Source organism: Passer montanus, unplaced genomic scaffold (genome assembly GCF_014805655.1).
Source record: "Passer montanus isolate IOZ18808 unplaced genomic scaffold, ASM1480565v1 scaffold37, whole genome shotgun sequence".
NCBI classification, from domain to species: domain Eukaryota; kingdom Metazoa; phylum Chordata; class Aves; order Passeriformes; family Passeridae; genus Passer; species Passer montanus.
Genome location: NW_024368485.1, coordinates 6,685,596 through 6,713,178, shown reverse-complemented (window position 1 = coordinate 6,713,178; position 27,583 = coordinate 6,685,596). Strand labels below are relative to the sequence as shown.

The 27,583-nt window shown below is 44.9% G+C and overlaps 2 protein-coding genes across 3 annotated transcripts in view; one reads left to right on the top strand and one right to left on the bottom strand.

Annotated features, from left to right (window-relative positions):
* Positions 1 to 56: 56 nt before the first annotated feature.
* PUS10 (pseudouridine synthase 10) lies at positions 57 to 25,050 on the top strand. Its single transcript, XM_039716854.1, has 18 exons — positions 57 to 179; positions 1,631 to 1,767; positions 2,716 to 2,979; positions 4,155 to 4,241; positions 8,231 to 8,265; positions 8,714 to 8,825; positions 10,355 to 10,416; positions 12,875 to 12,920; positions 15,042 to 15,106; positions 15,525 to 15,610; positions 17,864 to 17,989; positions 18,824 to 18,880; positions 19,787 to 19,863; positions 19,947 to 20,002; positions 20,121 to 20,238; positions 21,335 to 21,477; positions 22,045 to 22,144; positions 22,392 to 25,050. Exons 2-18 carry the CDS (start codon positions 1,642 to 1,644, stop codon positions 22,428 to 22,430), a joined length of 1,599 nt encoding a protein of 532 aa, XP_039572788.1. The 5' UTR covers positions 57 to 179; positions 1,631 to 1,641; the 3' UTR covers positions 22,431 to 25,050.
* REL (REL proto-oncogene, NF-kB subunit) overlaps positions 24,854 to 27,583 on the bottom strand; it is a 35,443-nt gene continuing 32,713 nt past the window's right edge. For both annotated transcript variants that reach the window (XM_039716853.1, XM_039716852.1), the window contains exon 10: positions 24,854 to 27,327. In XM_039716853.1, coding sequence (XP_039572787.1) covers positions 26,696 to 27,327 — 632 coding nt within the window. In that variant the 3' untranslated portion in view covers positions 24,854 to 26,695. The remainder of the gene's footprint in view (positions 27,328 to 27,583) is intronic.

Sequence of the window (27,583 nt, the reverse complement as noted above, 5' to 3'; positions counted from 1 at the left end):
GCCGCTCGGTTCGGGCTCGGCCTCGCTCGGACCCTCCCGTCGACAGGCATCACGCGGGAGCGCCGAGCTATTCCACCAGCCGCTCTGCGGGCGCGGCGCCCGGCCGAGCCGGCCGAGCGATGCGCTCTGCCGCTCTGCTGAGCGGGTCTGTGCGAGCTCCGCCGGCCGCCGAGCGAGGGGTGAGCGGGAATGGGAACGGGAACGGGAATGAAAATGGGAATGGGAAAGGGAATATGGATATGAATGGGAACGGGAGCGGGAACGGAGCTCCCGTGCCCCCTCCCCTCACAGACGAGGGGCTCTGAGCTGCCCCTGAGGCGCCGGGCCGGGGGCCGCGGCTCGTCCCCTCACGTCGCCTCGGTGTCAGGAATATTGTCACATTTACCTCGTGTGTCGGTGTTTAAGTGGCAAGGAGGTGAATTGAGGTCGCACTCACCTCAAAGCCTGTTTGTTTGTGTTTGTTCTTTCCCTTTAAAAGCGGCTTGCGGGCAGCCCTGGGGTTTTGCGGGTTACCCTACAGCATCCAGAGCCAGGACTGAAGGAATTAATTGAATTAATCACTTTTCCATGGCTGCAGGATTCCAGTGCAGGGCACTCCTGAGCAGGATTGGGTATTGCAGGTGTGACAGTGGCTGGCATGGAGAACATGGATGAATCCCATCCCTTGGGACACAAGAACTGGGAGAGTATCAAATATTGCTTACAGGAGCTAAGCCACAGCAAAGCCAGGTGGTTCAGCTGTGCTGTGAATTCCTTGCTGAATTTATTCCCACTTTGGTCTGAACAATTGTGTTTGTCCTTATGTGCCTCCTGAAATTTCCTTGGTGTCCTGTAAGGGCGAGCACCTCACTGGGAGTCTGTCTTCTTCCAAAAAAAATGCTGAGTTCACAACATTTTGGAAAAAAAACAAAAAAAAACAAACCAAACCAGTCTTTTCTGAAGTTCTGGGCAGAGAGAATGACGGGTAACCAAATTAGCAGTGATATTTTAGGGGTGAAAAAAACATTGTGAGATTTCTCACAAAAACATGGAGTTCTGTATTGAGAAGGGAAATAAATCTTTATTTTATAAATAAATAAATAAATAAATATAAATATAAATTTAAAATATAAATAAATAAATAAATAAATCTTTATTTTATAAATCTTATTATTATTTATAAATCTTATTTATAAATCTTATTTATAAGTTTTTGGGTTTTTCCCCTGTGATTTTAGCACACTGATTCTTTAGTCACTGCAATTTGAGGAGGAATTCCCATTTTAAATTTGCCTTAATGTGCCTTAGCTCCACCCTCCTTCATTCAGTCAAGATCAGCGTGTCCTGTACTTTATCCACGATAGAACTGGGCAAAAGCTCAGCATTTCCTGGTCAGAACTCGAGTTCAGGTTTTCTAGGAAAAACCTAACAAATACAGAAGCTTTTCCTCCAGTCAGTTTGGTTGGTTTTTTTTGGGTTGATCTCCCACTTCTCCCGTGCCTGTGATTTAAAACAAACATTTAAAACAAACCTCCCACGTTTTCCCTAGTGACGAACTATTCCAGCTGCTCTAAATCCGGTGCAGCTACATCTCAGGGGTGCCCTTTGCTCGCTCTGAGCCCTCCTTTTGTCCCCGTGTGCTGAATTGCAGGTGTGCCCAGCATGTGTGCCCTGGCAGAGGAGGACAGGCCGGTTGCTGAGCTGCTGCTGGCGGCCGGCACGTGCCCGCGCTGCGTGCTGCGCTTCTGCTGCGTGGGCTCCCCGCTGCTCTACAGACACCCAGCCCAGGTCTGTGCTCTGCTCCTGCCAGGGAAAGGAGCTGTGGGAGCTCTGCTCGCGCCTGCGCTGGGAGGGGAATTTGGGTGAAATTGCAGGATTGGTAGGGGGATGCTGAAGAATTGCAGGGGAGGATAAATCAGAGAAGCACTGTTGTTGTAGACATCTTCCTTGGCTTGCTCTAACCCCCTGTCCCTGTGCTTTGTGTCTGCTGCTGCCTGTCTTGGTTGTTCTACCTTTGCTCAAGTTTAGGCTCCCCACAATCCATTTTTAACATCTTTCTTCCCTGTCCTTTTCAATTTTTTATCAATTATTTGAGGCATGTTCTTCATTGTGCCATTTTTTTATCCTTTTGCATCTCCACCTGATTTCCTCTGAGTTGCAACAGCACAGTAACTGCTGTCTTCCTTTCTGAAAGCCTTTAATGAATCCTTCTTCCTGAGCTAAGTCTTGTCTCTCATCCTTGCAGCAATCAGAGAGTGCAGGTAATTGTTAATTTTTGAAGGCTTCTCTCCTGATGCAAAGCTGATAATTTCACCCCCACCCGTGTCTGCTCTCTTTTCTTTTTATTGTGGTGGCCCACTCTCTTCCTGTTGAGTTGAAGGAATTAAGGAGTCAAAGGAATTAAGTTCTAACCTAATCTGAATGACAAGAAAGCAGTAAATGTCTCTTTTCATGGGATAGGGTTGGGGCAAAGATAAAAGTGTTTCTGCAAGGCAGGTCTGGAAAACGTTTTTACTCTTGGATGATAAACAGGTCTATTCAGCAATATTTTCTCTGGAAATTTCTATCCTGAGAGCAGTGCAGCTTGGAGCTGTTGAGCTGTGTCTTAAAGATGTCTTTGGGCACAAATTCCATGTTGTTAGTGACATAGACTCAGCTGGAGCAGTACTGCCCTGTGGAATTGTGCTTGTTAAAGAGCAGCAAACAGCCAGGGTGTGTTTCCTCTGTTGGTGCCAGGATCTGCTGAAGGATCTGCAGGAATTTCTGAAGACCAGCCAGGAGAAGGAAGGCACAGGGTGTTTGGATGTGGCTGACCCACCCTGTAAGAGAATCAGGCTTGAGCACAGCAGGGAGGAAGGGGCTGATGATGTGACCCACAACGGGGCTGTCCCCCAGCTTCCCTCAGCTGGGAGTGCTGCCACGGAGAGCTCGCCTGGCAAGGTCTGCAACGTGTGCCTGGGGATCCTCCAGGAGTTCTGTGAGGCTGACTTTGTTAAAAAGGTACATTTTTCACCTTTTGGGGATACTCTTTTGGAGCTTGTGTGTGCTGGGGCCTGCAGGATGGAGCTGGTGACTGAAAACACTGAGCAGATTTTTGTTGTTGTTTCAAAAGAAATGTTTTCTCCTTTTTTTTTTACATCTGTGCAGCTGAGAAGTTGCATCTGTGGTGGCCCCAAATTCTGCCCAGGCTTTGTCACGGTGGCACTTTTTAAAAAAGAAATAGCAGTGCAGATGCAGTGGAATGACTGCAGGGAGCACACTTCCCTAAGGAAAGGACTAACAGCTATGTGGCTACATGGCTTTAGGAAATGACCTGAGGTTCAGCTGCTTTCAATGAAAACCTCAGTGGAACTCTGAGGAACTCTTCACTTTTTATGTGACAGGAAAACGAGGAGTCATCAAGTGAACCACATGTTTCTAAAAGCAGCATGAACCTGTCTTTATGAAGTACCACGGGGGAAGAAAATGTTGTGGTGATGCAGCAGATTGTGGATAATAGAGAAAATGTGAGTTAGGAGAGAATGTGGGCACAGAGTGCTGCAAATGCCATCTCTGAGCAATTGTACTGCTCATGTGAGCAATATCAGCTAGATATTTCCAGCTGAAATATCAGCTAGAAAACTCACACTGGCATCTGAGACATTTAACAGAGTTTTGATAGAAAAGGATTTCATTCAATAGCAGGAATGTATCAAAAGTGGACTAGACAGAAAGCATAATACATAGTTTCTGTAGAACATAACTGTTTATTTTTTGGGCAGAATATGTATCTTTTTAGAGAATCCACTTCCAAGATTTGTTTCAGAACTGCTCTTTTCAGTAGCAATGGAAAATCTGACAGCACTGGTTAAGGCACCACAAAACCTACTTGTTTGATACAGAAATTTCCTTCTCTGAGATGCTGATTTCACCTAAAATTTCAATATACAATTGGTCCTGACCTTAAAAGAGTGAGTTTGGTTGTTTCATAGCACCAGGGATACTGTTGATTAGTAACTTTTTTTGACAGGACAGAAAAGCTTGTGTTGCAATGATTTGTTAGTGATTGCTCTGGTTTGTATGTTGGGCATCTCTCTGAGTGTGTGATAACATGAATTCACAGTGATTATTCTAGAACAAAAATTATCAGCTCAGCCCCATTGCTGTGGTTTCACATTAAGCTCCTTCTCTTACAGGTGTGCCAAAAGGTTAATTCTGCTGACTACCAGTTCACCAGTTTTGTGTTTTCTGTGTCACTGCCCCCACAGCTGTCTGTCAGGGAGGTAAGTAACTGAAATAACAACTTAAATAATTAAATACATACTTAAGAAATTAACTGTGGAGTGTATGAGCTGGAGGTGGTTTGATGTTTAATTGTTATTGTTTAAACAAAAACCCAGAAGCCCATGCTGGAAGTCAAGTCTGCTCAGGAGTTACTTTCCATCTGAAGACCTCAAGGAGTTTGTTGAAACCCTCAGTGAATTGTTCCCTTGGGTGCAGAGCCAGCCCTGCTTTGTGGATCTTCTCAGAGGCAGAGCTGCACAGCTGCTCCCTTTCCAGGGATAAAGGATAATTGGCAGTGCAACTAATGCAAAGGAAGGAATTTGAGGATGAACTCCTGAAGCATTCAGCATGGGAGAATACACTTAGTTGTGAGATATTTTGCAATCTTCCTCTGCTTTCTGATATAAAATGATGCAGAAGTACTGTTCTAAAAGTGGTGTTTTAAAGGGCAGCACATAGGTCTGTGCAGGAGATGCCTGCAGTGGTTGAGGAGCATGGCAGAAAGAAGAGTGGATGGTGTTGGATTTCTGTGTAGAGCTGTGGTGAGGTCTCCTCTGCTCCCACACAGTTTGGTAAATAATCTACTGCACGTGGTTTGTGCTGTTAGCTGGGGCATCTTGGGCCAGTGCCACTGCAACAGCTGACAAATATTCCACTCCTAAATCTTCTGCAATGTGAGATTCTCTACTTCCCATCTTACATTTGGTGTGTTTGCTTTGTCCTTTCTGGCTGGCTGAACTTCCCTGATTCCCTCTTTGGGTTCTGATGCCTCCAAAAGATGAGCTCTGTCAAAAAGCACTTTCAGGCCGGGTGAGTATCGGGATGCCTGTGATGCTCTGGCAAGCCCCAGACGTAGGTCAGACTTTTAGTCTGAGTTTTAGTGCAGCTTTAAGCCTGGTGTGACTGAGCCGGGCCTGATGTTTGCAGGGAGGCTCGGTAGAGGGTGGTGTTGCACTGCAGCTCAGCTGAGGGATGGCCTCGCTGCCTGTGCCCCGTGTTCCAGCCAGCAGCAGAGCTGGGGACAGCCAGGGCACTCAGGGATGTTCTGTGGGCTCACAAATCACTAGATGGAGTGGAATCAGTGAGTAGGAAGCTCCAAAACTGGGTGTGTTCCCTTTGGTTTGGATTAAGAAGTTCCTGCTGTCCCTTCCATTCCATCCCTCCGGTCTGGTCAAATGCTGAAGCAGCTGTTTGCTCCAGCTGCAGGGGTGAAAAGGGGTGATGGTGGAGGAAGAACTTTAAAAATCGTGGGGCTTTATTTACCTCCACTCTGTTTATCACTTAAAAAATTAGGTGAGAACCTGTTTTAAAGCCACAGAAAAGCAGCAACACAGTATGTAAAAATGTCTGAAAATTTCAAAATCAGATATCAGACTATCTCAATATGCTTTGTGCTGAAAAGAGGCCATTTGTTAAATTCTGCTTTTAATTCTTTGACCTGCTGTGTACAGGAACATGTGGAATCCTGTCATCAAAGAACACCCAAAGGCAGCCTCTCTCCCACTGCCCTCTGGTGTGGCACACAGATTTTCTCCATCATCTTTTTTAACCAAAAAAAATCAGAAACTTCCTCTCAGTATTACCTTCATCTCATTTAATTATGGCACTTGTCATCCTGCCAAGTCTGAGATGTGCGAGGGGAGCTGGAGAAGGGCAGGACATAAAATCCACATTTGCATAGTGTTTGTATCTGTGATGCAAGGAAGCAATTGCCTCCTTCCACAAGTAGGAGATTTGATTGAAATAAATCATAAATGGAGGAGTCCCCAGCTTGTGTCAGACAGCTCTATTAGGGAGTGAGGTGAGTGGTGCCCTTCAGAAGGGTGGCTGCTGGCTCTGCTGTGCTCTCATTGTGATCCATCATCCTGGTGCTTGCTACAGGGACATGGATGCAAATAACAGCTCCCTGTAGGGCTGCCTGTGCCTCATCCTGGAATTCCCCATCTCCAAGCTCTCTGCTAATGCACTGAAGCAGTGCTGGGGCTGGGACTGCACGTGGTATTTCAGCTGTTGCCACTGTGCTCCCTCAGATAGCTCCAGAATAATACCCTGCAGCTCCTAATCAATACAGTGCCTGGGCTGCTGTGTTCCAGAGGTGTGTTTGCTGCTGAGCACTGCCCTGCAGGCTTCAGCTCTGTAATGAGCATTTTTCATTTTCAAACCACTTCACAAACATGAGGTAATTAGGAAGTAGAGGGATCTGATCCCCTGCTCCACGTTCAGCTGGGAGAGAGTGCAGGGGTTTGGCTGCCTTGGTGGTTGAATGCAATTTGGAATTTGGGATCTTTTGGCTTCTGTGCTTGCAGTGCTCTCTATTGTTTCCCCTTAATTGAAGGGGAAAAGTAATTTCTTTAATTCTCTTTCAGCTTGGAAGTCAAGAGAGAGAGGAGATGAAATTTGACCTGTGGTCTCATTTTAGCATAGCTGCTCCCATGCAGAAGTTTTGTCTATTTTGTAGTTTTATCCCAAGAAAACAGGGAAGAGGAGTGTGATGAGCCTCCCCCTGAGTCCCAAACATCCCAAACCTGCAAGTGCTCTAAATGAAGGCATGAGAGAGGTTTCTTTGTAAATTGGCATTTGTCAAATGCAGCTTCCTAGGCCCAGTTCAGTGGTTGTCACATCCTGGAGTTCAGAGCTACATTCAAGGAATTTCAATGGCAGCTATTTTTATTTATGATTTTATCTGGGTTATTATGCAAACAGGATTACAGTATACTTCAAGTGAAGCAGCCTTACTCATACTGTCTTCAAATGCAGGATGGTGAATCACAGTGGATTTGAGCAAACAGCATTTCATCACTACAACTGCATTTGTTTTGTTCAGCAGTGTGAGGGTTTGTGTATCATGGATCCAACAAAGTTCGTGTCCTCTCTCCACCATCCCTCTTCCCTCTTAATTTCTGGCAGTTTTTAGGGTTATTCCTTCATTATTTTAATGTACTAAATGAGGATAACAGCCTTATTTTGTTGATTGAGTTCCTTATCAGCATGGAAAAGGGATGTATGATGTGGTTCCTTCTGATATCCTTGTGATCCTGAAGTTTGAGAGCTGTTTACAGACCTTTTCCTCCAAATTATTTCCTTGACAATGCACAGTGATTCTTTCAGCAGAGTTTGGGGGAGGTTATTCTTGAAATACATGAAAAATAAAAGATGGGAAGGGGGTTTAAAAGCCTGCAGCCTACAGACTGAAAACTGTTTCATTGTGATGGATCAAATAAAACAACTTGATATTTGGAGTTTGTCTCCAGTGAGGAGGGTGACACAGGCTGAATTGGTTAAGTGCTTTCCTGCCAGTCCTAGTGTATTTTTTTTAGTAGAGGAGAACTGAAACTGTTGCTGCTCTTCATTGTAGGAAGTTCTGAGGGGAATTTTTCTCTTTTTACTAATTGTTGGTGAACTCTAGCATTTGTACTGAAAGGTCCCTCTGATTTCTAGAATTATTCCTTCTGTTCCTCCCCTTTTCCATATTTAGCCTCTTCACCTAAACCAAGTGGTGTGTTTTAAATAAGGGGGCAATTCTGTGATTACCAAGTAAGACCAAGTATATTTTTATTCCATTTTTTAATAATGGATGATAGCTGAATTTGGGGTTTTATTAATTTATGTCAATCAGCTTTCATATCCCATTCATTTAGCCACTTGTTAAAAAAATTTCTACATGGAAGATAACTGGTGACTTAGAGTCTTTTTGTAGTTACAGTATTAATAGCAAGTTTCAAAGTGTTCAATGATGCCTCTTATTTTTTAACCCAGATAGGATTTGATGTGAAGAACAAAGTGATGTCTTAGAAATAAAAACTCACAGCAATTCCATCTTCCCACTTCTGAAGCAAAAGCTAAATTCCTGATATTTTTTTGGTCAGGAATTTTCAAAACATTTCTCCCTTTGCAAAGAGTCTCTCAGATTGTTGGGAGTTCTGAGCCTTAATTTCACTTGCTTTTGTTTTTTCTTCTCTTTTCCCTGGGCATTACTGGTGACCTGCAGCGTGCTGCTTGGCTGGGGGTGAAGCAGCAGATGAGGTGAGCCATTGCTTTTGCTGTCTGTCTGTCTGACAAGAGCTCTTCATACAGACACCATTTCTCTACATTAATGTTGATTTATAGTCCCATTTGCCTGATGCTTACCAAGAATAAGGTGGCAGCTGGGTTTTGTGGGTTTTGTTTTTTCTTTTTTACCTGGTTTGACCTTACTTGGGCTTTCTTATCTCTTTTGCTCTCTAAATTCCCAAACAAGTGGTTTGAAATGCATCTCTCCCTTCCTCAGCTTTTCTCTGGGCAGCCTCTGGAAACACTCTTGGAACTTTTGATCTCCCAGCAGGCTCTGGCATCAGTTTCCTCATGCACAGAAAAAAAAAAAATTAAATCCATTTTACTTGGCAGTAGCTACTTAAGTTCCTCTTGAAATCTTGTATTCGTGTATCTATTTTTGACAGACCCCTGTACAAGTTTTTATTTCTTTGTGATTCAGAAATCTGGGCCTTCCCTTGGCAAAGGATGACATCGTTCAGCTGAAGGAAGCTTATAAGTGGATTATTCATCCCCAGCTGTCAGAAGAGTTGGGTGTTCCTGCTGATGGAAAGGTCTTGTATAAATAACAGAACACGTTTGTCTTTGTTTCTTCACTCTTTTTTCATATGTGTGTGTGTGTATTTGTACACTTATGCACATGGTGGGGAAATGAATTGTATCCTTTTTTCCTTACTAAGAGAGAAACAAGATGAGTGCCTCCTAAATTCACTGTAGGGAAGAGCAAGGGGGAAGTTATTTTAACCAGAGCTCTCCAAGTGGGAGTCCTGAGGGGCCCAGTGTTCATTTTTGTCCACACAGATCATTGCATCTTCTGAAACCACCAGAGGCTTGTGCTAAATCTGTGTGCCATCCTCCTTTTGGCAATGAGACTTTTCCAGCTGTCTCCTGTTCCAGGATCCCTGTTTGGCAGAGGCTGAGGAATGCTCACACATTCCTTCCCTGCTCTGCTGTCACTGCCAGCACTTGTTCAGGATAAAATGAAAGAGCAAAGACTGGTCCTTGCTTACTCTAATGAACACTGGAAATGGGCTTGTTGGGACCTGCAGTATCCCTAAGTAGGCCGTGGAAATGTTTTTTTCAAACTGTTTTCAGCTTGCAGATTCTGATTAATATCCTTAAAATCCTTCTGAAAGGCATTGAGTGAACATGGCAATCAGGTGCTGCCAAATTCAGAAGCACCTTGAGTTGTCTTGAATGTAAATTTTCTGCAGTCGTGGCTGGCTGTAGGTTTTGCTTGTCACCAGCCACAGCACTGACCCCAGGACTAGATTCACTTAGTCTTCATGTTGTTTTGTCAGCTTCCATAATAATTACAGGCTGTGTTTTCCCGGGAGAGCCGATTGAAAGCATCCCTTTTGTCTTAGTGAAGAAAAAACCCACTCAGTTACTCTGAAGATGATCCGGGAAGAAACAAACTTCTTACACACCAAGTCAGCAAAGCTCCCCACCACTTAGGCAGGAGCCACTCCAGACATCCCTGTGCCACAAAAGTTGTTTTTCTAGTGCCCTTTATCTACGAGGCCCTTGAATATTAGCCAATCTTTTCAATAGCCCTCCTGAGGTGTTCTGGTATCTGAGTAACAGAAGTAATGAGTGTTGTTTGCCCAAGGCCAGACAGGGAATTGGGGGAAGAATTGAGATTACACTGGAGTTCCTGGGCTAGCTGTCAATCCTTGCTTTGCCCCAAGGCCATGCAGGCACTGCAAATGCAGCCCCTGACAAAGTGTTCCAGTGGTGACTACTGCAGGGTTTTTGTCTTTCTGGCACTCCTGGGAGGGCTCTGGGGTTTGGTGACCCTAATAGGCTTTGAGCCTTGGCTGCCTGTGCCTCCCCTGCACAGGGTGGGACCAGTGCAGGCTCTGAAGTGCTCTCACATCAGCCTTGGTGACTTCAGAAAGGCAAATGCTGCCCGGGCACACCTTGTAATGCCTTTCAACATAAATGAATGGGTTATTCCCTCTTTTGTCTCTGCTGTTTTCCTACAACTGCAATGTGGGTGCTTGAGAATATCCTCGCTGGTTGTTTAAAAAGCTCTTACCTCCTCCTTATTCTTTTTTCTTTTTTTTTTTTTTTAATTTAGAGTTTGTTTGAAGTTAGCGTGGTCTTTGCTCACCCAGAAACAGACGAGGAGTGCCATTTCCTGTAAGTTTTTCTACTTGTAACAAAAGATCTTTATCTAAATGTTGTGCAACATTGTTGGTTTGGATTTGTTACAGAGGACAATATGCAGTGTTTATAAACTAGAATGTGGTCTGCATCTAGATTTCCTCTTATCCACATGAAGTTGCAGAGCTTGAAGTTAAACCATCTCTGGTTAATTCTGCCAATAAAAAAAATCATCTGGAATTCTGATTTGAAGTGGAAGGAGAGCATTCAGATAAGTTCTTCAATTTCAGCCCTCCTCAAAGTCATTCCCTGTATAACTTTTAAAAATGTGAACCATGTAATTGCAGGTGGGGGAATCTTTTGAGGTCATACCTAAGTTTTCTTGCTCCTGTAGGACACATGGACAGGAGGAAAGGCTTTGAAGTGAGTTAATCCAGCACAGCTGGTTGATGAAAACAGACAGAAGTTCCCTGGGCACTGCACACAGCCCCTGGCCTGGCCCTGTAGGGCACCTGCTGTACACAAAGAAGCAAAACACTTCTGTGAATTTAGCTGCCATTCAATCTGATTTCTCAAAATCTAACTGTAGTATATTCTGGAAAATTGGGGTCACTCTTCCTGTTTGTTTATGCTTCCTGGAAAACCTAAAGTTTCACTCAGTTAATTTGCACCTACTGCAAGTGAAGTCTTAGCATGGAAGGAAGCTCAGCAGAGACATCTCTGTTGAAACCTAAATTCATTTCTTGAGATGGAGATTTCTCTTGCAGCCTTTATTTATTTCCTGATTTCTCTTCTATACCATTTGTGATATTTGAGTGCTCAATCCATCACCTTCTTGGTTTTCCACAGCTGCGTCTTCTGTTTGTCTTGAGGTGAGAGATGAGGGAATGGAAGTTTGGGAAGGAACCAGTACTAGAACAATTATTATCAGTGAATGCTGAACATCTTTCCTTTCCAGCTTCCTCAAGACTGGGCAAAAGAGGGAGAAAATTGTAGGGCCAAGCCACTGTTCTAAATAATGGTTGCTGGAATCCTGTAAAGAACTGAAGTGTTCCTGCATCCTGCACCCTTTTGTTCTAATTTATTTAATTGTACTTCCTTCCTCTGAAACCTCTTCACTGGTATTTTCTGCTCCTCCTTCCATCCTTTTTCTGGCATTTCAGGAATATTGCTATTGAACATGTTATGGTGCCAGTGTTAGTGCTCCAAGCAGGGCAGTTGCAGAGGTGAAAGCTGTAAAGAAGTTCCATTCCCCTTTCCAATGACTCAGGTTTATTCCATGTGACCTGACAATATCCCTTTATTTGCCTCCTCTTTGTAGCACACTTAAACAGCAATTAAGGTTTGAGACACTTTCTGAAGTAGCAGCACCTCACCTAATTTAATTACACAGCGATTCCTGAGGTGCCAAGGCATTCTGCTGGTGTGAGTGGCTGGCTCTGGGCACATTCTGAGGCAGTGCTTTGGTTTTCATGTAAATATGGTGAATTTGGGAATTATCACAGTAGTAGTGACAGTCATGGTTTCTTTTTGTGGAAGCAAAGCAGGACTTTGTCTCAACCTGGAGAGCTCCAGGGGTGCTTTTGGATTGGATTTCCAAGCATGGCATCTGCAGTTTCTCACCTGCTCTTGCACAGTTGTGTGGAGGTGGGTGTGGTGGTTTGACATGGAAGGTTGAATTGGCTCTTGTCAGTTCATATTTAAGGGTAAGGTGATACTGAAATTTTGGAAGAGTGAGTTTGCATTGCTTTGGGTCACAGACTGTTTGTATAGAAACAGCAAAACCTGCTTCCTTAGAGTCTGCAGGAGTTACAGAGGTGTTGAAAAGCCCCAGCAAGACATGATAATTTGGGTTGGAGGTCAGAAATATCTCTGCCTGCATACACAGAAATCCAGAAATCATCTCTGCCTGCATACACAGAAATGCACTAATAGGAACAGCAGCTTCCTCTGCACTGCTCAGAAAAAGTGTTTGTTTCACTGACTTGGCTTTCACTTTCGTGAAACAGCCAATAGTTTCCTTTCAAACAGGCAGAGCACAGCTCGTGGTGAGCACCTGGGGTTACTTTTTCAGTGGGAAATTGAATTTTCCTCTCCAGAAGGGACAGTTTGAATCTCAGGTTTCTAGTGGGCGTTGTCTAAGAGTGGCAAGTACAGATTTCAAGGTGTCAGCAGGTCTTGTCTAGAACTTAAAATATTAATCATGACCTTTGCTGAGAAAGCTAAACATGTGTGCTTTTCCATCCCATCTCAAATCTGAGACACGGTGTTGGTCAGAGCAGAAGAGCAGAGCTTTGTCCATGATTTCTCTGGATCAAGCACATCCTGCACCATTTGGTTTAGGATAAAGGGAATTTGAAAATCTGCTCTGAGCTAAGCTGTGGAAGTGAGACACTGGATGCATGTGTACAAAAACCGTTTACATGCTGTGCTTGTGAGTGTGTCTGTTTCTTTCTCTGTAAGAGGAGCAGCTAATTTTCATGTCTGTGTTTAGAGCCACAGCCTGCCCAGACTGTTTCAAACCAGCGAAGAACAAGCAGGTAAGATCTCATCATTGTATTTCTGCTCTGGCATTCAGAATTTCACAGCAGCAGCTACGACTTACCTGGGTATTCAGTCAATGCTCAGTGTCTGCTTTTCCTTCATCAAAAAGCTCTCTAGTTTCCAATTGTCTGAAAATAAAGTTGTCTCCTTTATTCACTTCACAATTCTCAGCTTAGGAGAACCAAGAGCTCGGTGCTTTTGTTGAGGTTGTTCACTTTCCAGGCTGTCCAAAGGAAGGTTCTCTGTAAATACCTCCCTTAAGATCTAGGAATGTGATTGTCATGCATTAAAAGTAGCATAAAAGATGATCCTCAAGCTCTCTGTGGGTGAAGCAGTTCAGATAAGTCACATTGTGAAGATGAGACTCGGCAGCCAAAAGGGAGATGATCACACTGCAGTTTTCATGTGCTCTGATGTGAGTGAAAGCCAGGATACATGCAGGATGGTTTTATCCTGCCTGCCTCTGGAGGAGGGGGGAAAGAAAAGGGACCTTGGCACTTGCTGCAGACCCTGAGCACACTCAGCCACTGATGGAAAAGGGAACACGTGAGGATAAAAAACCAGTCAGAGGGAAACTGATACAAGTGGGACAGTTGGTGTGATCAGAGGGAGAACAAGTAGCTCCTGTCAGAGGCCACTGCAAGGCCTTTGATTCTTTCTGGTGAAGAGTCTGCCAACGTTTGGCAGAGGCAGTCTGGCCCAGGAATTCTGCTGACTCTACTCCACCTGACCAATAAGCACCACTCTTTTTTTGGCAGGGTTGTATTGTTAGAACTCACTGCTTGCTGCATTGCTGCCCTCTAAAAAAGAGGAAATCCCACATGAGGAGCTAAAGCAGCAGGGCCTGGCTGTTAAATCCATACAGGCAACAAAATGTAGGGGAATCTAAAGAAAAATACCAGCTCTGAAGAGCTGTCAGAGGTTTGTCCTCACAAAGACGCTGGGCTTCAAGGGCTGTGGTAATCAGAGAAGTGTAAAAACTGGCTTCTGAGAGAAAATTTCTGTGCTGTCTGTGTAGATAGTTATTTAAACCTGCTGCTGCTTTCAGGGCTCATCTGTTCTGTGAGGAAGGGAAGTGCAATTATCTCTGATTTGTGTTTAGAAGGAGAAAGAGCAGCTTTCCTGGGGACACCCAGGAACTCTCCAGAGCCAAGACTTGAATTGTCCCAAACAGTGACCCAGGGGTTTTTTGGTTTTTTCTTTATTTTCATAAATTCCCAATCCAGTTTGCCAAAAAGGCACCATTAACTTGGAAATTCAGCAGCCAGCCGTCAGGGCAGTCCCAGGGTGGAGCACATGACTGGGAGGGGAGGATGAGCAACCTGGACCTCCTCAAGGTTCTTGGTGAAGGCTTTGGGGAGGATCCAGTTGAATCTCCTCCTGGTGCCACAAGAGATTCCTGAGAGCAGGGAACCAGGCTGGTCTGCACAGAGCCTGGTGGAGAGAGGAGGCACAGTAGGAATGTGCTGAAATGAGAAGTTCAGAGGAGACACAAGAAAAACCATTTCACCCTGAGGAACCTCAGAGTGGAGCAGGCTCCATCCCAGGTGGATTTCAAGACCTGACCATGCTTGGTTGGAAGGTTCATTTAGAGACCTGTCCTCAGCCTTCCTGAGCAGGATTTCACCTCAGCTGTCACAACACTTGTTCCTCCTGTCCCACGAAGGTAAATTCCCACCCCAGGAGCAGCTGGCTGTGCACAGAGCTTGGCAGGCTGCTCCTGTTTGCTGCAGCTTGGGAGTGAGGAGCTGCTTGCTCCCACAGGAGGAACTGCCCAGCCCCAGTGCTCAGAGCCCTCAGTTCTGAGAATCAATCCATTTTTGAACCTCACAAACAGATTCCCACTCAAGATCCTCAGCACAACTACCAGCCTGCTGTCACTGACACAAAAGCTGGGCTTGGGTATATTTAACTCCTGAAAAAGAAGCTGGTTTGGGTTTCTGTTCATGGATTTAGGATTCTGGTTTTAAACTGTTTTGCAAATTTGGACCTGGGCTCCCAGGTGAGCAGTGACAGAACTGCACAGTGTAAGTTTCAGTGTTGTTTTTTTCTTCCTCAGGCATATCCTTTCCTTGCTTTTCTTAGTTCTTGACTCATTTTTCTATTTCACTATGCAGTCTGTTTTCACCAGAATGGCAGTTATAAAAGCCCTGGAGAGGATAAAAGAAGAGGATTTTCTCAAGTAAGTATATACTGAAACTATTTCTTAGTATTGTGCTTTTATATAGAATCAGGGAGGGGAGGAAATATCCAGTGAGTATGGTAGAATGGCTTTGAAAGAACTTTTGATTGTTTAAATTCAGTTGGTTTACTGCTTAAAACATGTTTACTTTCTGGCAATAGTAAATCACTCCTGATCTTTTAATTAAAAGGATGATTTTGAACTTTAGAGTTTGTAAGGTAAGCTTCCCTTTACAAGAAATATTCCCATATTTCCAAAATGTTAGGAGTTGAGTTTTAAGAAAACACCAAGTGCTGTTAATATGCTAAAAAATCACACACACTGGGAAGCCAAAACCAGGCACCTTTTACTGCTCTGGTGATGCTCCATCATGTTCTGGTAGTGATAATGCTTTACTCTGTTTTCCCTTTCAATGCAGGCATTTTCCATGTCCCCCAAGTCCACCAAAGAAGCTCTGTGATGCTCTGGAAATTCAGTGCAATAACGGTGCAGTTTTTGTGGCTGGTAAAGTGATCCATTTCTTTGCTCTGTGTTCTCTTGAGGAGAACTTTGTAACACTGCCCTGAGAGGATTCTTGCTGTTTGTTAATCCCTGTAATGAAGTGTAAGGAGCAAAGAAACAAATCCACCTCTGTCCAAGAGTGCTGTGAAAGGGGAAGAAATTATCTTTGAGCTCTGCTGAAGATATTATTTTGTCAAAAGTTAGAAATTAGAGATCCCCTCAGAGTAATGTATTATCTTTGAGCTCTGCTGAAGATATTATTTTGTCAAAAGTTAGAGATCCCCTCAGAGTAATGGTTTGAGAAAGGCACCTCCACACCAGCAAGCTCCCAGCAGTGCTGTTCCCTTCCTTGGGTTTTGATTTGGATTCAGAGGTTTCACCATCTGGATTTCTCTGCATATTATCCCATCCAAAACTGCAAATCTTAATGGGATTTATAAGGGTTTGGGTGAGACAGGGAGTGCAGCAACACCTGGGTGTCCCTGAATTGAGATGACTGAACTTTTTTATCATCTGCCTGCCAGAGTATCTGCCATTCTCCTAGTCCTTTGTATGAACAGCTTATTTAAACACATGCAAATTGATTATTGCTAAAAAGAACCCAACTTTTAATTTAAATCCAACATACTGTGATGATAAAAATCCTGAATATAAAGAAATGGAAAATGAAAAATACCACAGTGAATGGCAGGGTAGTTGATGTTCTACATAAACCATTCCTTATTTTTAATTACTGATTAGACAGTTAGATGTATATTTTTTTGTGAATCCAAGATATCCAGTCCCTTTTAGGCTTTTCCAAACACACTGCTTTATTTTAAGTTGCTTTATTGGACAGTTTCATCAGAATTCAACAGTATGAAGAGCAAAACAGAGGTTTTGCTTTCTGCCTGTCATTTAATACTGGTCTTGTCATTTATTGTTTATATCTTGCTCCAACAAACAAAAAACAATCCAGGCAGGTGTTTAAGTTTTGAAGAACTAAATCCAGAATAGAATTTAGTGAGTACAGTGCAGATATTTTGCTTTTAATAAATGAGATGGGATCTTGATTTGTAAGCACAACATTGTCCTCTTGACTTTACCTTTAGTGTTTACACCCCAACCTTTTTTAAGGATTATGGGGCTGTCAAACCAATAAACATCTTCTGTTTTTTTAAACCTACTGTTAATCAGATCAAAAGTTAAAATTATTAGAATGGAGAGCAAAGAGTGAAAAAAAAAGAAAAGCAAACCTAATTCTCCTTTTTCCATTTTATGGAAGGAGAATTTAGCAGTGTGAGGCTGAATGATGAGTCATCCTACTTTCATTATTTGCCCCAGTGAAACTGTGTTACTCAGTTTCCCCATTTGTTTGTGTGGCTTTTTTTGCTGCTCAAACTGCAAAAAGGAAACATTGTTCGAGATAGGAAAATATGATAGGAAACCCCAAACCTGAGATATCAGAGGCCCAAAGTAAAGCACTGAGCTACTCTGAACTCTTTTTATTTCCTATTTGCAAGGGTTCAGGTTGAAAGCACTTTAAGCAGGGGGTTGCTCCTTGGCCTTTATGAATTATTTCCTTGCTTTGGGAATATTTTAAGTTCTAATCAAACCTGTCCATGAAAAAGCTCATATTGGTCATCCATGTCAGGCTTGTTCTTCTGTCATAGCCTGCCATGGAGGTGCCATGAAAACATCACTGGGACCATCCAAAGATGCCAGTCTCTTTACATGGCACCTTCTCAAGACTCCTGCATTCCTCCTAATTTATTATGGGGACTTCTTACTCCTTGCATGGTGTTCCTTGTAGTGAGCCAAAGCATTTCACGTTGGGTTTCTTTTCTTAAGCCTTCAGGCAATCCAGAACTGGCTTGGAACCTGGATGTTTCACTCAGGAGGGTGGTACCTGGAGGCAGGAGTGCAGCCACAGGCTCTCCAAGGCCACCCTGAGTGGCCACCCTGGCTACTGCCCCTTCCCTGGGAGCAGCCACGTGTGATCCACGGTGCTGGTGCCATGAAACAAGCCTGACCCTGTCAGTTTATTGGCACACAGCTCCCATGGAAGTTAAATGTGCTGGGCATGTGTGCAGCTCTCACTCATGGCTGTGGAATGGTTAGAAGTGGTTGTGTTTTGGATCCACGGTGCTGGTGCCATGAAACAAGCCTGACCCTGTCAGTTTACTGGCACACAGCTTCCATGGAAGTTAAATGTGCTGGGCAAGTGTGCAGCTTTCACTCGTGGCTGTGGATGTTAGAAGTGGTTGTGTTTTACAGGAAGATACAACAAATATTCCAGGAATTTACCTCAGACTCCCTGGATTATCGATGGGGAGCGGAAGCTGGAATCTTCAGTGGAGGAATTAATTTCAGAGCATCTGATGGCAGAATTCAAGGCAGACAGTAAGTCTTCAGGAGATCTCCTTCCATATGTATTTTTCATCACTACTAGAAGATTTTTTTTCTTGGTAGCTACCCTCTTAATATGGCAGTATAATTGGAAAAAAAAAGTTTCTTTATCCCTCTTGTTTCCTTCCAAGTTAAAGCTTGTAAACTTTATTTAGCTGTGATCTGGGAGTAATTAGATCCTTTTATCCTGCTAAAGTAGCTCCTCAGTGGATCTGATGATGCAGATGTGTGGGTTTCATGTGGTAGTGTTTTTGCTTAACCAAACTTCTCAACAGTTGGTAATTCATAAAATGACATGTACCAAGAAGGTTTTTGCCACAGGCATTTCATGGGCTCTGCCTGGCTTTTGAGCCCCTCATGTTTCTGACCTCAATTCATTTATTTTCCTCAGTGCATAAAGTTCCACAAGCTAAATGCTCATCCAGGGATTGTCCAGATGAAATAATCTCTGCCCATCATTTCTCATCTAATAGATGTGGAATTGGAGACATAGAAGGCCCAAAGAAAAACTGCATTAAATAGTAGTTTGAAAAAAGCCATGCTACTTCCCCCTCTTCTCTTCCCAGTGAATAAATTAGTCTGGTTGTGGCAGTCTCATTCAGGCAAAGGAACTGGGAGAGCACTTCAAGAAACTTGGGAATTAATAGGAATTCCCACAGTTTGTGAAGTGCAGGCTCCAGTGTATAAAGTAGATTCGAAGTAGATTTTGCAAACAAGTTTAGAAAGAAAACATTTCACCTTTTAAAAGCTGTAGAGAGAATTACAAATATAAGTAATAAATAAAATTTATTTATAAAAGCTCACCTGCCTTGTTCAAATCTGTTACAGGCTTTAATTTTAGTTCCTCTGGAAGAGAAGATGTGGATGTAAGGACATTGGGCAATGGTAAGGCTTGGGAGACCCCTTGTGAAACCCAGAGATGAAATGGGTGTGTGGAGCATCCCAGACAGATCCTGCTGAATGCCAAGTGTGTGACCAGGCATGCTTTGGACTTTTATCTCAGAAGCATTTTGGTGAAATTTAGGTATTTATTCCCAAAGTCCAACAGCTTCATAAAACCAGCTTGAAACAGGAGCTCTTTTTCAGTGGCCTTGGCTGCATGGGAAGGCATAGTTAGTTAAAAGTATTTTATTTTATTCACTCCCTACTTGTAAGCCATTTATGTCAGACTGATTCCTCTCTTGTTTTCTGCTGGATCCTTCTAATTCCCTCACTGTGACTGCATGAGGGAATTGTTTTCTTTTTGAACTTGAGTCCCTTCTAAAGGTCAGCTGCTTTCCAACACACTGGAGCTGCTTTAGCCAAGGGAGGTGGGGAGGAAAAGTAAAAATGAACAGTTGTGTGTTTCAGTAGCTGTCTGATCTGTAGTGTGATTCTTGGCATGGCTCGTGCTGGGGATTGTCCTGGCCCTGAGCACAGAGTTACAACTCTGGCAACAGATGTTGAGCTGAGGGAGTGGGATTTAGCATTGCCATGCACCTGGGCATTGCTGTAGGTGACAGAAAATAAGCTAATTAGCTTTTTTTTTCTTATTTTATTTTTTAATTAGCACAGACATGTACAAGATGTCTTCTGGGAAGTCATAATTTGCACTTATTGCTGATACTGGGGTTTAGTAGCCAAAAAAAGAGTCCCTTGTTCCTTCCCCTGCATCTGATGCTCCATCCCTCAGCCCGCCCGTCCTCTCCCTGTTTGTGTAGCAGCAGACAGTGTTCACACCTTCCAGCCTGGCTGTGTAAATGCAGCATTCACTGAGAACAGCATGTTTTTGTGTTTGGTGCCCGTGGCCAGGCAGGCCCTTTGCCATGGAGCTGCTGAATCCCCGCAGGATCCGCTTCAGCGCCGAGGAGATGAAGAGGCTGCAGCAGGTAAAGCACCGAGCCCGTAAAGCACGGGCTGCCCCTCCAGCCCAGCAGCTCTGCTCACTGATTGCCTTTTTTAAATATCACAGGCAATTAATGACTCTTCAGACAAAATACAGGTTCGAGATTTGCAGCTTGTCACCAGGTCAGTGTTTGTCGTTGCGGGATTTCAAAGCGGCACTCGGGGAGTTGGGAAGTGTTCTTGCTCACAGCCTTGTATAATTATGCTTCTGTTAAGTGAGTAATTAATTTCTTTTGTTTAGAGAGGCAATTGGTCGTATGAAGGAAGGTGAGGAGGAGAAGACAAAGACCTACAGTGCCTTGATATGGACAGACAGAGCAATTCAGAGAGAAGACATCGCGTTTCTGGACGATATCAAGGTATTTGAGCAGGAGCTCTTGTTGCTCATTTCAATAATTCCTGTCCTGGTGCCCTAGGGAAGAGTGAAATACAGGCCATCCGTGGGCCTACCTCTTGCTCTGTGCTTGGTTTTTGTTTTGTTTCTGTTTTTTATAATCAGGGTTTCTCTTGCTATAGGGACTTCCATACCACCCTTCCTTCCTTCACCAGTCCCTCCAGCAGGACAGGGGGGCTTGTTAGCAGAGACAACAAATCCTTGTGTAATGTTCACCTTCCAGGAGACCAAATCCTGGGAGAGGAGGAAATCTCCACCCCTTTGTCACCTTATATAGTGTCCTGTGTAAGAGAAGGGAGCAGAAGAGCTCTTTTGTTCTGCTCTAAAGGCATTTTCCCACAGCTGCAGCACTTTGGATGTGGAAATGTCTACGTCAGAGTGAGGCCTCAGGAAGGCTCAGCATGTGCAGGAACGAGAACTTTCTCCAGATGTTGGCCTGATGCAGAAGTGGGTTCAGTTTTTGGTGTGTTGCACCATTTCCTATAGGACTTGCCCATGAGCTTATTCTCAAAGCCAGTGCAGCTCAGGCAGACAACTGTTGGGAAGTTCTTCCTTTAGCTTCCCTTGCTCCTGAGAAGTTGCCTTTCACACTGCTGCCTCTCCCTGGGGAAAGGGAGTTGGGAATGAACTTCTGAAAAGACTGTTCTGAGATCTAATCTCATTTAAGGTTTTTCCCTCTCACTTTTATTTCTAGGGGATTGGCTGTAGTTTAGACAAAGCATCTTGTAGGTGGGATTTATTTTTTTTTTCTGATTGCCCTGAGGCTCTGAGTGAGCTGCTAGATCCTGGAGTCATTCCAGCAAAGGGCTATGGAGATTTCAAGGTTATTCCTCTGTATTTGTGATTCCATTAGTTTGTGCTCATGTGAGGCCTCCTCTGGCCTCTGAGAGAGAGCTGTCCTCTGATAAACTTGGAAAAAATCCAGTCTTGCCTTGAGATTACTCACCTGCCAGAACACAAGATAAAAGAGAAGGGACTGGCTAACAACACACACAGTTCCTACAATCCCCGCAGCCTTTGCACATCTCCTTCCTCACCTCTCTGCTCCCCTTTTCCCACAGGAGCTGAGGCTGGAGCAGAAGACCCCTCTGCGGGTGCTGCACCGGCGGCCGCTGGCCGTGCGCTGCCGGCTCATCCACAGCATGAGCTGCGAGTACCTGGACGAGCACCACTTCCGCCTGCGCCTCAGGAGCCAGGCAGGGACGTATCCTGGGCCAGCGACAGCCAGCCAGGGCCAGCAGCTCCTGGGGGAGGGTTGGGATCAGGGCAAGGTCCCTGCTCGGGTGGCTGCGGTGCTTTGAAACCCCCGCAGTGGTGTCGCTGCACGGTGTTTGCTCTTGGGTCACAATTTCTCATTGTTAAGTTTTCATGAAGTATGTGATGGATAGAAAAATGTGCTGGTTAAAATACACTTCAGCTTTTTCTGACTTAACTGAAATTAAATTTCTAATTTTCACCCCCAAAAATGACCTTTTCCACAATATTTAATGGACTTCAGTGCAGACTGAAGTGCATTAAATCGCTGCTATTTGCAAGTTACAGTTTTGGAGATCACTGCTATTTGCAAGTTACAGTTTTGTCCTAAAGTCACTACTCATTTTGGAATGAAACAAAATAAAGAAGCCAGGAATTAGGTGCTCTCCCAAGGATAGGTACGGGCTCAACAGGATGTTAACTAAGAAATTACTTATGAGTAGAAAATGCACTTTTTTTTTTTCCCTTTTGATTTATTTGGTGTGGAATCCACCCCTCCTTAGCCAGTGTTTTCCAGCTACATTAAAGAGTTTGTGCACGGAGACTTCGGGAGAACAAAGCCCAACATTGGGTCCCTTCTGAACAGAACTGCTGACATTCTGGAGCTGGATGTGGAAGTAAGTTGGTTGCTGTTTGTCTTTCCTGGAAAGTTCTAAGGGAGTTGCCCTGGTGAGATGCTTTCCATGGAATTGCTCTGAGTGGATCAACATTCCTTGCCACAGGATGCCTTTCCTTCTGCTACTTTCCTTTGTAAATGCAGCCCAACAGAGAGTGGTGCTGCCAGGTGGTAGCAAAAGGAGTTGTGATTCTCTTGGTATGTACAAAATAACAACTCTGCTGCCTTTTCCCCCTCTGCTTTTCTAGTCTGTGGATGTTGACTGGCCTCCAACCCTGGCTGATTAACTTCTGGAGCTGGGATGAGGAAGCAGCAGCTCCCTGGCAGCAGCTGGTGACCAGACACTGTGCAGGACCTGTTACAGCCCGGGTGCCAAGGGTGTCCCTGGAATGCTGGGATCATGTTGATCTGCCAGAGGATACCCTTGGGCTCCACTTTACACACTCAGGACCAGGTGGTGCTGGTTCAATCTCTAGCCTTACTTTTATTTCTTCTGTACATAAAAAGATTTTGGGGAGCCAGTGTATATAACTCCCCATCCAGCCAGGTTTTATTTTAAGCTCTTTTTCTATTGGATACCACAGCTTTCCTTGTGTGGATGCAGGTAACACTGAGTTACCTGAAACCCACTCCCAATTTTTTCTGAGCAGTTCATGCAGGAAATCCCAAAATCCAGGGAGACTGCAGCCAGCAGGACAGTGCCTGCAGCAAGTTTCCCTGAGACACTGCTTTGTTTTTTTGGTCAGTGGCAGTAGAGAGGAGCAGATTTGTCTCTCAGAGTTCTTTTCAAAGGGAAAAAAATAAGTTTTCAGAGGAGAACTTTGCACTTAAAGCTAAGTTTTTTCATTTAAAAACGTTGGGGATGCTTCCTAGAAACAAGAGTTGAGGCCTCCTCAGACTTCTTGAGGAGTAGGAATTCCCCAGTGAGTCACAATATACAGAAAGTCTGGGAACTCCTGGCAGTGGTGCGTGATGGGAATCTAAAGAAAAACAGGAACACCAAGAATGTCAACGTGCAGGCAGAAACAAAAGGTACCACAGGGTGCTGGTATCAAGAGAGAAGAGATAAAAAGCTGTGACTTAGCAGCATAATACATTCTTTCTTGTACCTCACCTTGGATGGATGCCTGGAAGAGCTGAACACAGCCTAGGAACTTGCCTGGAATAGGGAAGATCTGAGGTTTTCTTTGGTTATTTTAAATGTTTCCTACTAAGCACCACCAACATCTTTAGGAAGTAATTATTTACACCAGCATCATGTTAATCCATTAGGGAGGTGCTTCCCTGAAGTACAGAAGAGAGTGGAACTATCAACAAGAAATTAAGGTTTGGAATTTCAGAGCTCTTTGTTAACATTTTGGGGACAGAGAGGGTAACATCTGCCAAGACAAGCCACTGTCTGGGGACAGGGAGGGTGCCTGGGATGTCTTCCCTCTCATGGAACAGCTCCATGGGAGCTTGAGCTGGAGGCTCTAAAATGTTAATAAATACATTTTTAAGGAGCTCTTTTAAGGCTCTGCCTGTGCTGGGCTGTCAGAACTTGTGTCTCTAACGTAAGTAATTCAGGAGCTCCTGTTTTTCTAACACAAAAATTTGATTCAGACAGAAATACTATTTTTGGGTTTAATATTAAAGCTCTTATGAGCAACAGATTCCATTAGTAGTTCTCAGATAATAATCTGCAGCTAGGAAGGAAATGTCATTAATGATGGAAAACTCAAGAAACTGAATTCAGAAAACAAAAGAGAATTTCTTATCTGTGTGATTTCTTAAAACTCACAGCTAAACTACGATTTATAAATTCCATAATCTGCAAGGGAAAGGAAAAATGTAAACAAGACTGTGCTCTCTGGACACAACAGGCATGGGAAGAGCTGTTCCAAGGGAAATGGAGCCAGAAGGGGGAGAGGGAGAGGGCTGCTGCAGTAGTGCCAAGGACACACAAGGCTCTTCCCTCTGCAGCTCCTGCTGCAGGGGGGATCCCAGGCAGAACCCAGGGCAAACAGGGCCATCAAGAGACCCTCACTGTGCTGGGTCTGAGCTGAGCTCTTCTCTGGCAAGGCACAGAGCTCCTCCCAGAACTCCCAGGCTGTTTGTTTTTATGGTAAATGTCCAAATGGGGGGGTGGAAGCTGATATGCAAATATCCCCGAGTTCTTGAGGCAGGGCACCAGTCACAGCAGAAATGAAACTGAGAAATGTAATCTGGGGGTCTGAACTTTGTTTCCAGTCCAGTTTTGCAACCATCACGTCCTGAATATTGCAGCAATAACATTCATGTTGTACTTGGGCCTTCAGCTGATTTTTAGGAGTATTTTTGTGAGTGCTCAAGCTCGGTGTTTGGTGAGAGCCAGAATTCATCTTGTATTTCCCCAGCTGGACACCTCTAATCCTCCCCCCTGCATTTTGGTTTTGCACCAGCTCAGCTGGGCCTGGAGAGCTGAACTGGCAGCACAGCTCAGCCAAAAGCAGCTGTGCCCTTGTCCCCTCTGCCTAAAAACCCAACAGCTCTGCCACAAATCCTGCTGGGGCAGATCAGCCCTCACAGGCCTGAGGTTTTATAGTGCCCACCAGCTACAGGGAGCAGAAAATACTCCCAAAAACCCCAGGACAAGCAACCAAGAACCTACCTTGTCCCTTTTCCCTGCCTTTCCCGTGGTGAGGGACGTCACCAAGCCGAGGAGGTTGCAGAAGCTGAGCACTTGGTATAACCAGTTTTTTTTAATTACCAAACCAACTCGTTTACAAAGGAAAACAGAACTTTGAAAATATTTAATTATACAGTAAAAACAAATTGTACTACAAAGAGCTTTCTATGAAGTGAGTAAAATGTTTACATTTAATATACTTAAAATTGAGAACTTCAGAAAAAAAAAAAAGAACTGAATAAACAACATGATTCAAGCTTTCTGTGTATTTCTTTGGATTTCTTTCCTCTTTGTATTGCTTAGGAATGGGGAGGAGAGGTGCAGACGTGAGGAAAAACTGCTTTAAAACAGGGAGAATCAATTGAGTTTGTTGTGTTCCTGGAGTTAGGGGAAGCAGTTTCCAAAGTTCACCTGACTGATGGAATTCCAGCAGCAGCACCGGAGTGCTCCCAGTGCTGTGGATTCCTGCAGGGAAGGCATCCCTGCTTTCCTGTAAGAAAAGCACACCACAGAGGGGTTCTGGAGCACCTTTCCTTGTGTACAACTCTACATCTCAAGTGGCTTTTTTGATCTGGGGGAGGGTTTTAGACCTCACTGCTTTTTTTGTGGTTGCTGTCATTGTGCAGTTTTACGTCACCGAAAGGCGACAACGGGGACCTCTACCTGCCCTAAAGAGCAGCTGTGTCCCTTGAGAAATACACAGACAATTCTCTGTGTTGCTTCTTAAAAAAATACCAGTATAATAAAGTAGCCAAGGCCAGAGTGTCTTACCCAGCCAGTTACCTCCAGCTGGAGGTGTCAGAACAGCTCCTGCTCAGGCTAAGAGCGAAAACTGGGAATCAAGTGGGTGGGAAGAAGTTCTGGTTCCTGATACAGAGGACAGAGGAGTGGTTTTAATTAGTACAGGCTGAAATGGCTTTAAAAGTTGTTAATAGAGGTGAGGCTGCACCAAGGCTTTGCCCTCCTGGGAGGGGGAGGCAGGATCTGAGCCTTCTTTGAAGCAGTCTCTTGCATAGCAGGAAACTGCCAGGATACCTGAGGAAAGAGTAAGTAGATACTTTGGCTCCAGAGATTCCTGCCTTTCCAAATCTCACTCACATGGCAGCTACATACACACACACACATCTTGCAGAGCAGTAACAGCTTCATTCCTAAAGCAAGAGGGGCATGGCTTGTGAAACAGTGCATTCTGGGTGAAGTGCAGACAAGTCCTCACTTTCTGTTCCTTCTCTTGTGCAGTGATTTCCTTTACAACAGAGCTGGACTATTTAAAAACTCAAACCTTCCGGTCTTTTTAAATACATCTAACAATGACATAGTCATTAAAAAAAATTTACGAGTAAATTTGCCTTCAAAGCAAACAGAATGCGCTGACTGTGGAAAATCAATACGTGTTCTCATTGTAGGAGAAGAATATTTATAGAAAGGGGGTTAAGAACCTAAACCTTTCAAGTATGCTGAGCAGAACTCAGGTGCCATTCATTACACGAGACTGAATTAGAGTGCTCACGTGCAGGGTTTTTTTCCTCATTTCTGTCCTATCAAAATTTAAATTTAATTTCTATAGCAAAAATGGCTATTTCAGAACAACTCCAACCCTGTGAAGTATTTGAAATTTTAACCCTTCTGAAGATGCCAGCTTTTACAGTCCCCAAAGCTAAGGAAGCTTTAAGTGTTAACAGTTCCCACTTCCAACAGGGAAAAAAAAATACGTCTACAAGGTACTTTTAAGGTACAGAAACCCCAAACCTCCCTCTTTAAGGGCACCACTGTGGGCTGCAACAATAAATAAGTTACATCGCGGAACTTGCACGGCAACATTCTGAAAGAGAAAGCAGGGACTCCAGAAGGGTCAATCACTCCTGTCCACGCAGCAGCAGCACCCGGCAGCTCCACGCAGCCGGCTCACGGCTGATAGCTCTGCAAAATGTTATCTAAGGGGAACGACTGGTAGAGCTCGTCGGCGTCGTAGAACTGCCCGTCCGGCAGGCCCTGGTGCCCGGCAGGCCCCCGGGGCTCGCCCAGCCCCTCCGCGTCCATGAAGCCGTAGCTGGGCTCGGCCAGGCCGGGCTGCGAGGGGAAAGCGGCGGCGCCGGGCCCGGCCGGGGGCAGCTGCAGCGGCGGCTGCCGGGGCCCCAGCGCGGCGCCGAAGCGCTCCAGGCCGATGCTGCCGCAGCCCATGTCCTCCGTGTCCATGCCCAGCACGCCGCCAGGGAGGCTCTGCAGCTCGGGGGCCGGCAGCACCACGGCGCCCAGCCCGTTGGCGCTGCCGAAGGTCCGCAGGAGCCCCGAGTCCTTCTCGTCGGGCCAGGCCAGGGTGCCGTCGGGGAAGGCCGGCAGGGAGCCGCTGCCCTGGGGCTCCGAGGAGAAGCTGTGGTGCGAGTGGGAGCCGAGCATCCAGAACGGGGAGGACAGCACGTCCTGCTTGCCCGGCCCCGCCGCCGCCGCCTGCGAGCAGCTGGGGTACAGCTGGCCCGCGGGGGACAGCGCGCCCAGCCCCGCTGGCACCATCGGCGTGGCTGGAAACATGTTCGGTTCTAGGGAGAGAACGCCGCTTGTTAGGGGTTTTCTCAAATTACAAGTGGTGAAAAGCAAAGCAAAGACAGCAAGATTGCAGGGGTGTTCCCACTGTCTATGTGCTTCACTGCTGTCCAGGATGGACCCCAGAGTTCTGAGCTGCCCACCTCACCCCTCTACAGCCCACGCTGAGGGTGACACAAGGAACTGAGAGCTTTAAGTTTGTACAGTCAGAAGCATCACTGTCTTACAGGAAGAAACCCTCAAGAGATTAGA

Coding starts and splice junctions, on each gene's coding strand:
- PUS10 (XM_039716854.1), top strand. CDS start 1,642: ATGTGTGCCCTGGCAGAGGAGGACAGGCCGGTTGCTGAGCTGCTGCTG. Junction 15,611..17,863: donor CGGTGCAGTTTTTGTGGCTG/GTAAAGTGATCC, acceptor TGTGTTTTACAG/GAAGATACAACAAATATTCC. Junction 17,990..18,823: donor GGCAGAATTCAAGGCAGACA/GTAAGTCTTCAG, acceptor AATCTGTTACAG/GCTTTAATTTTAGTTCCTCT.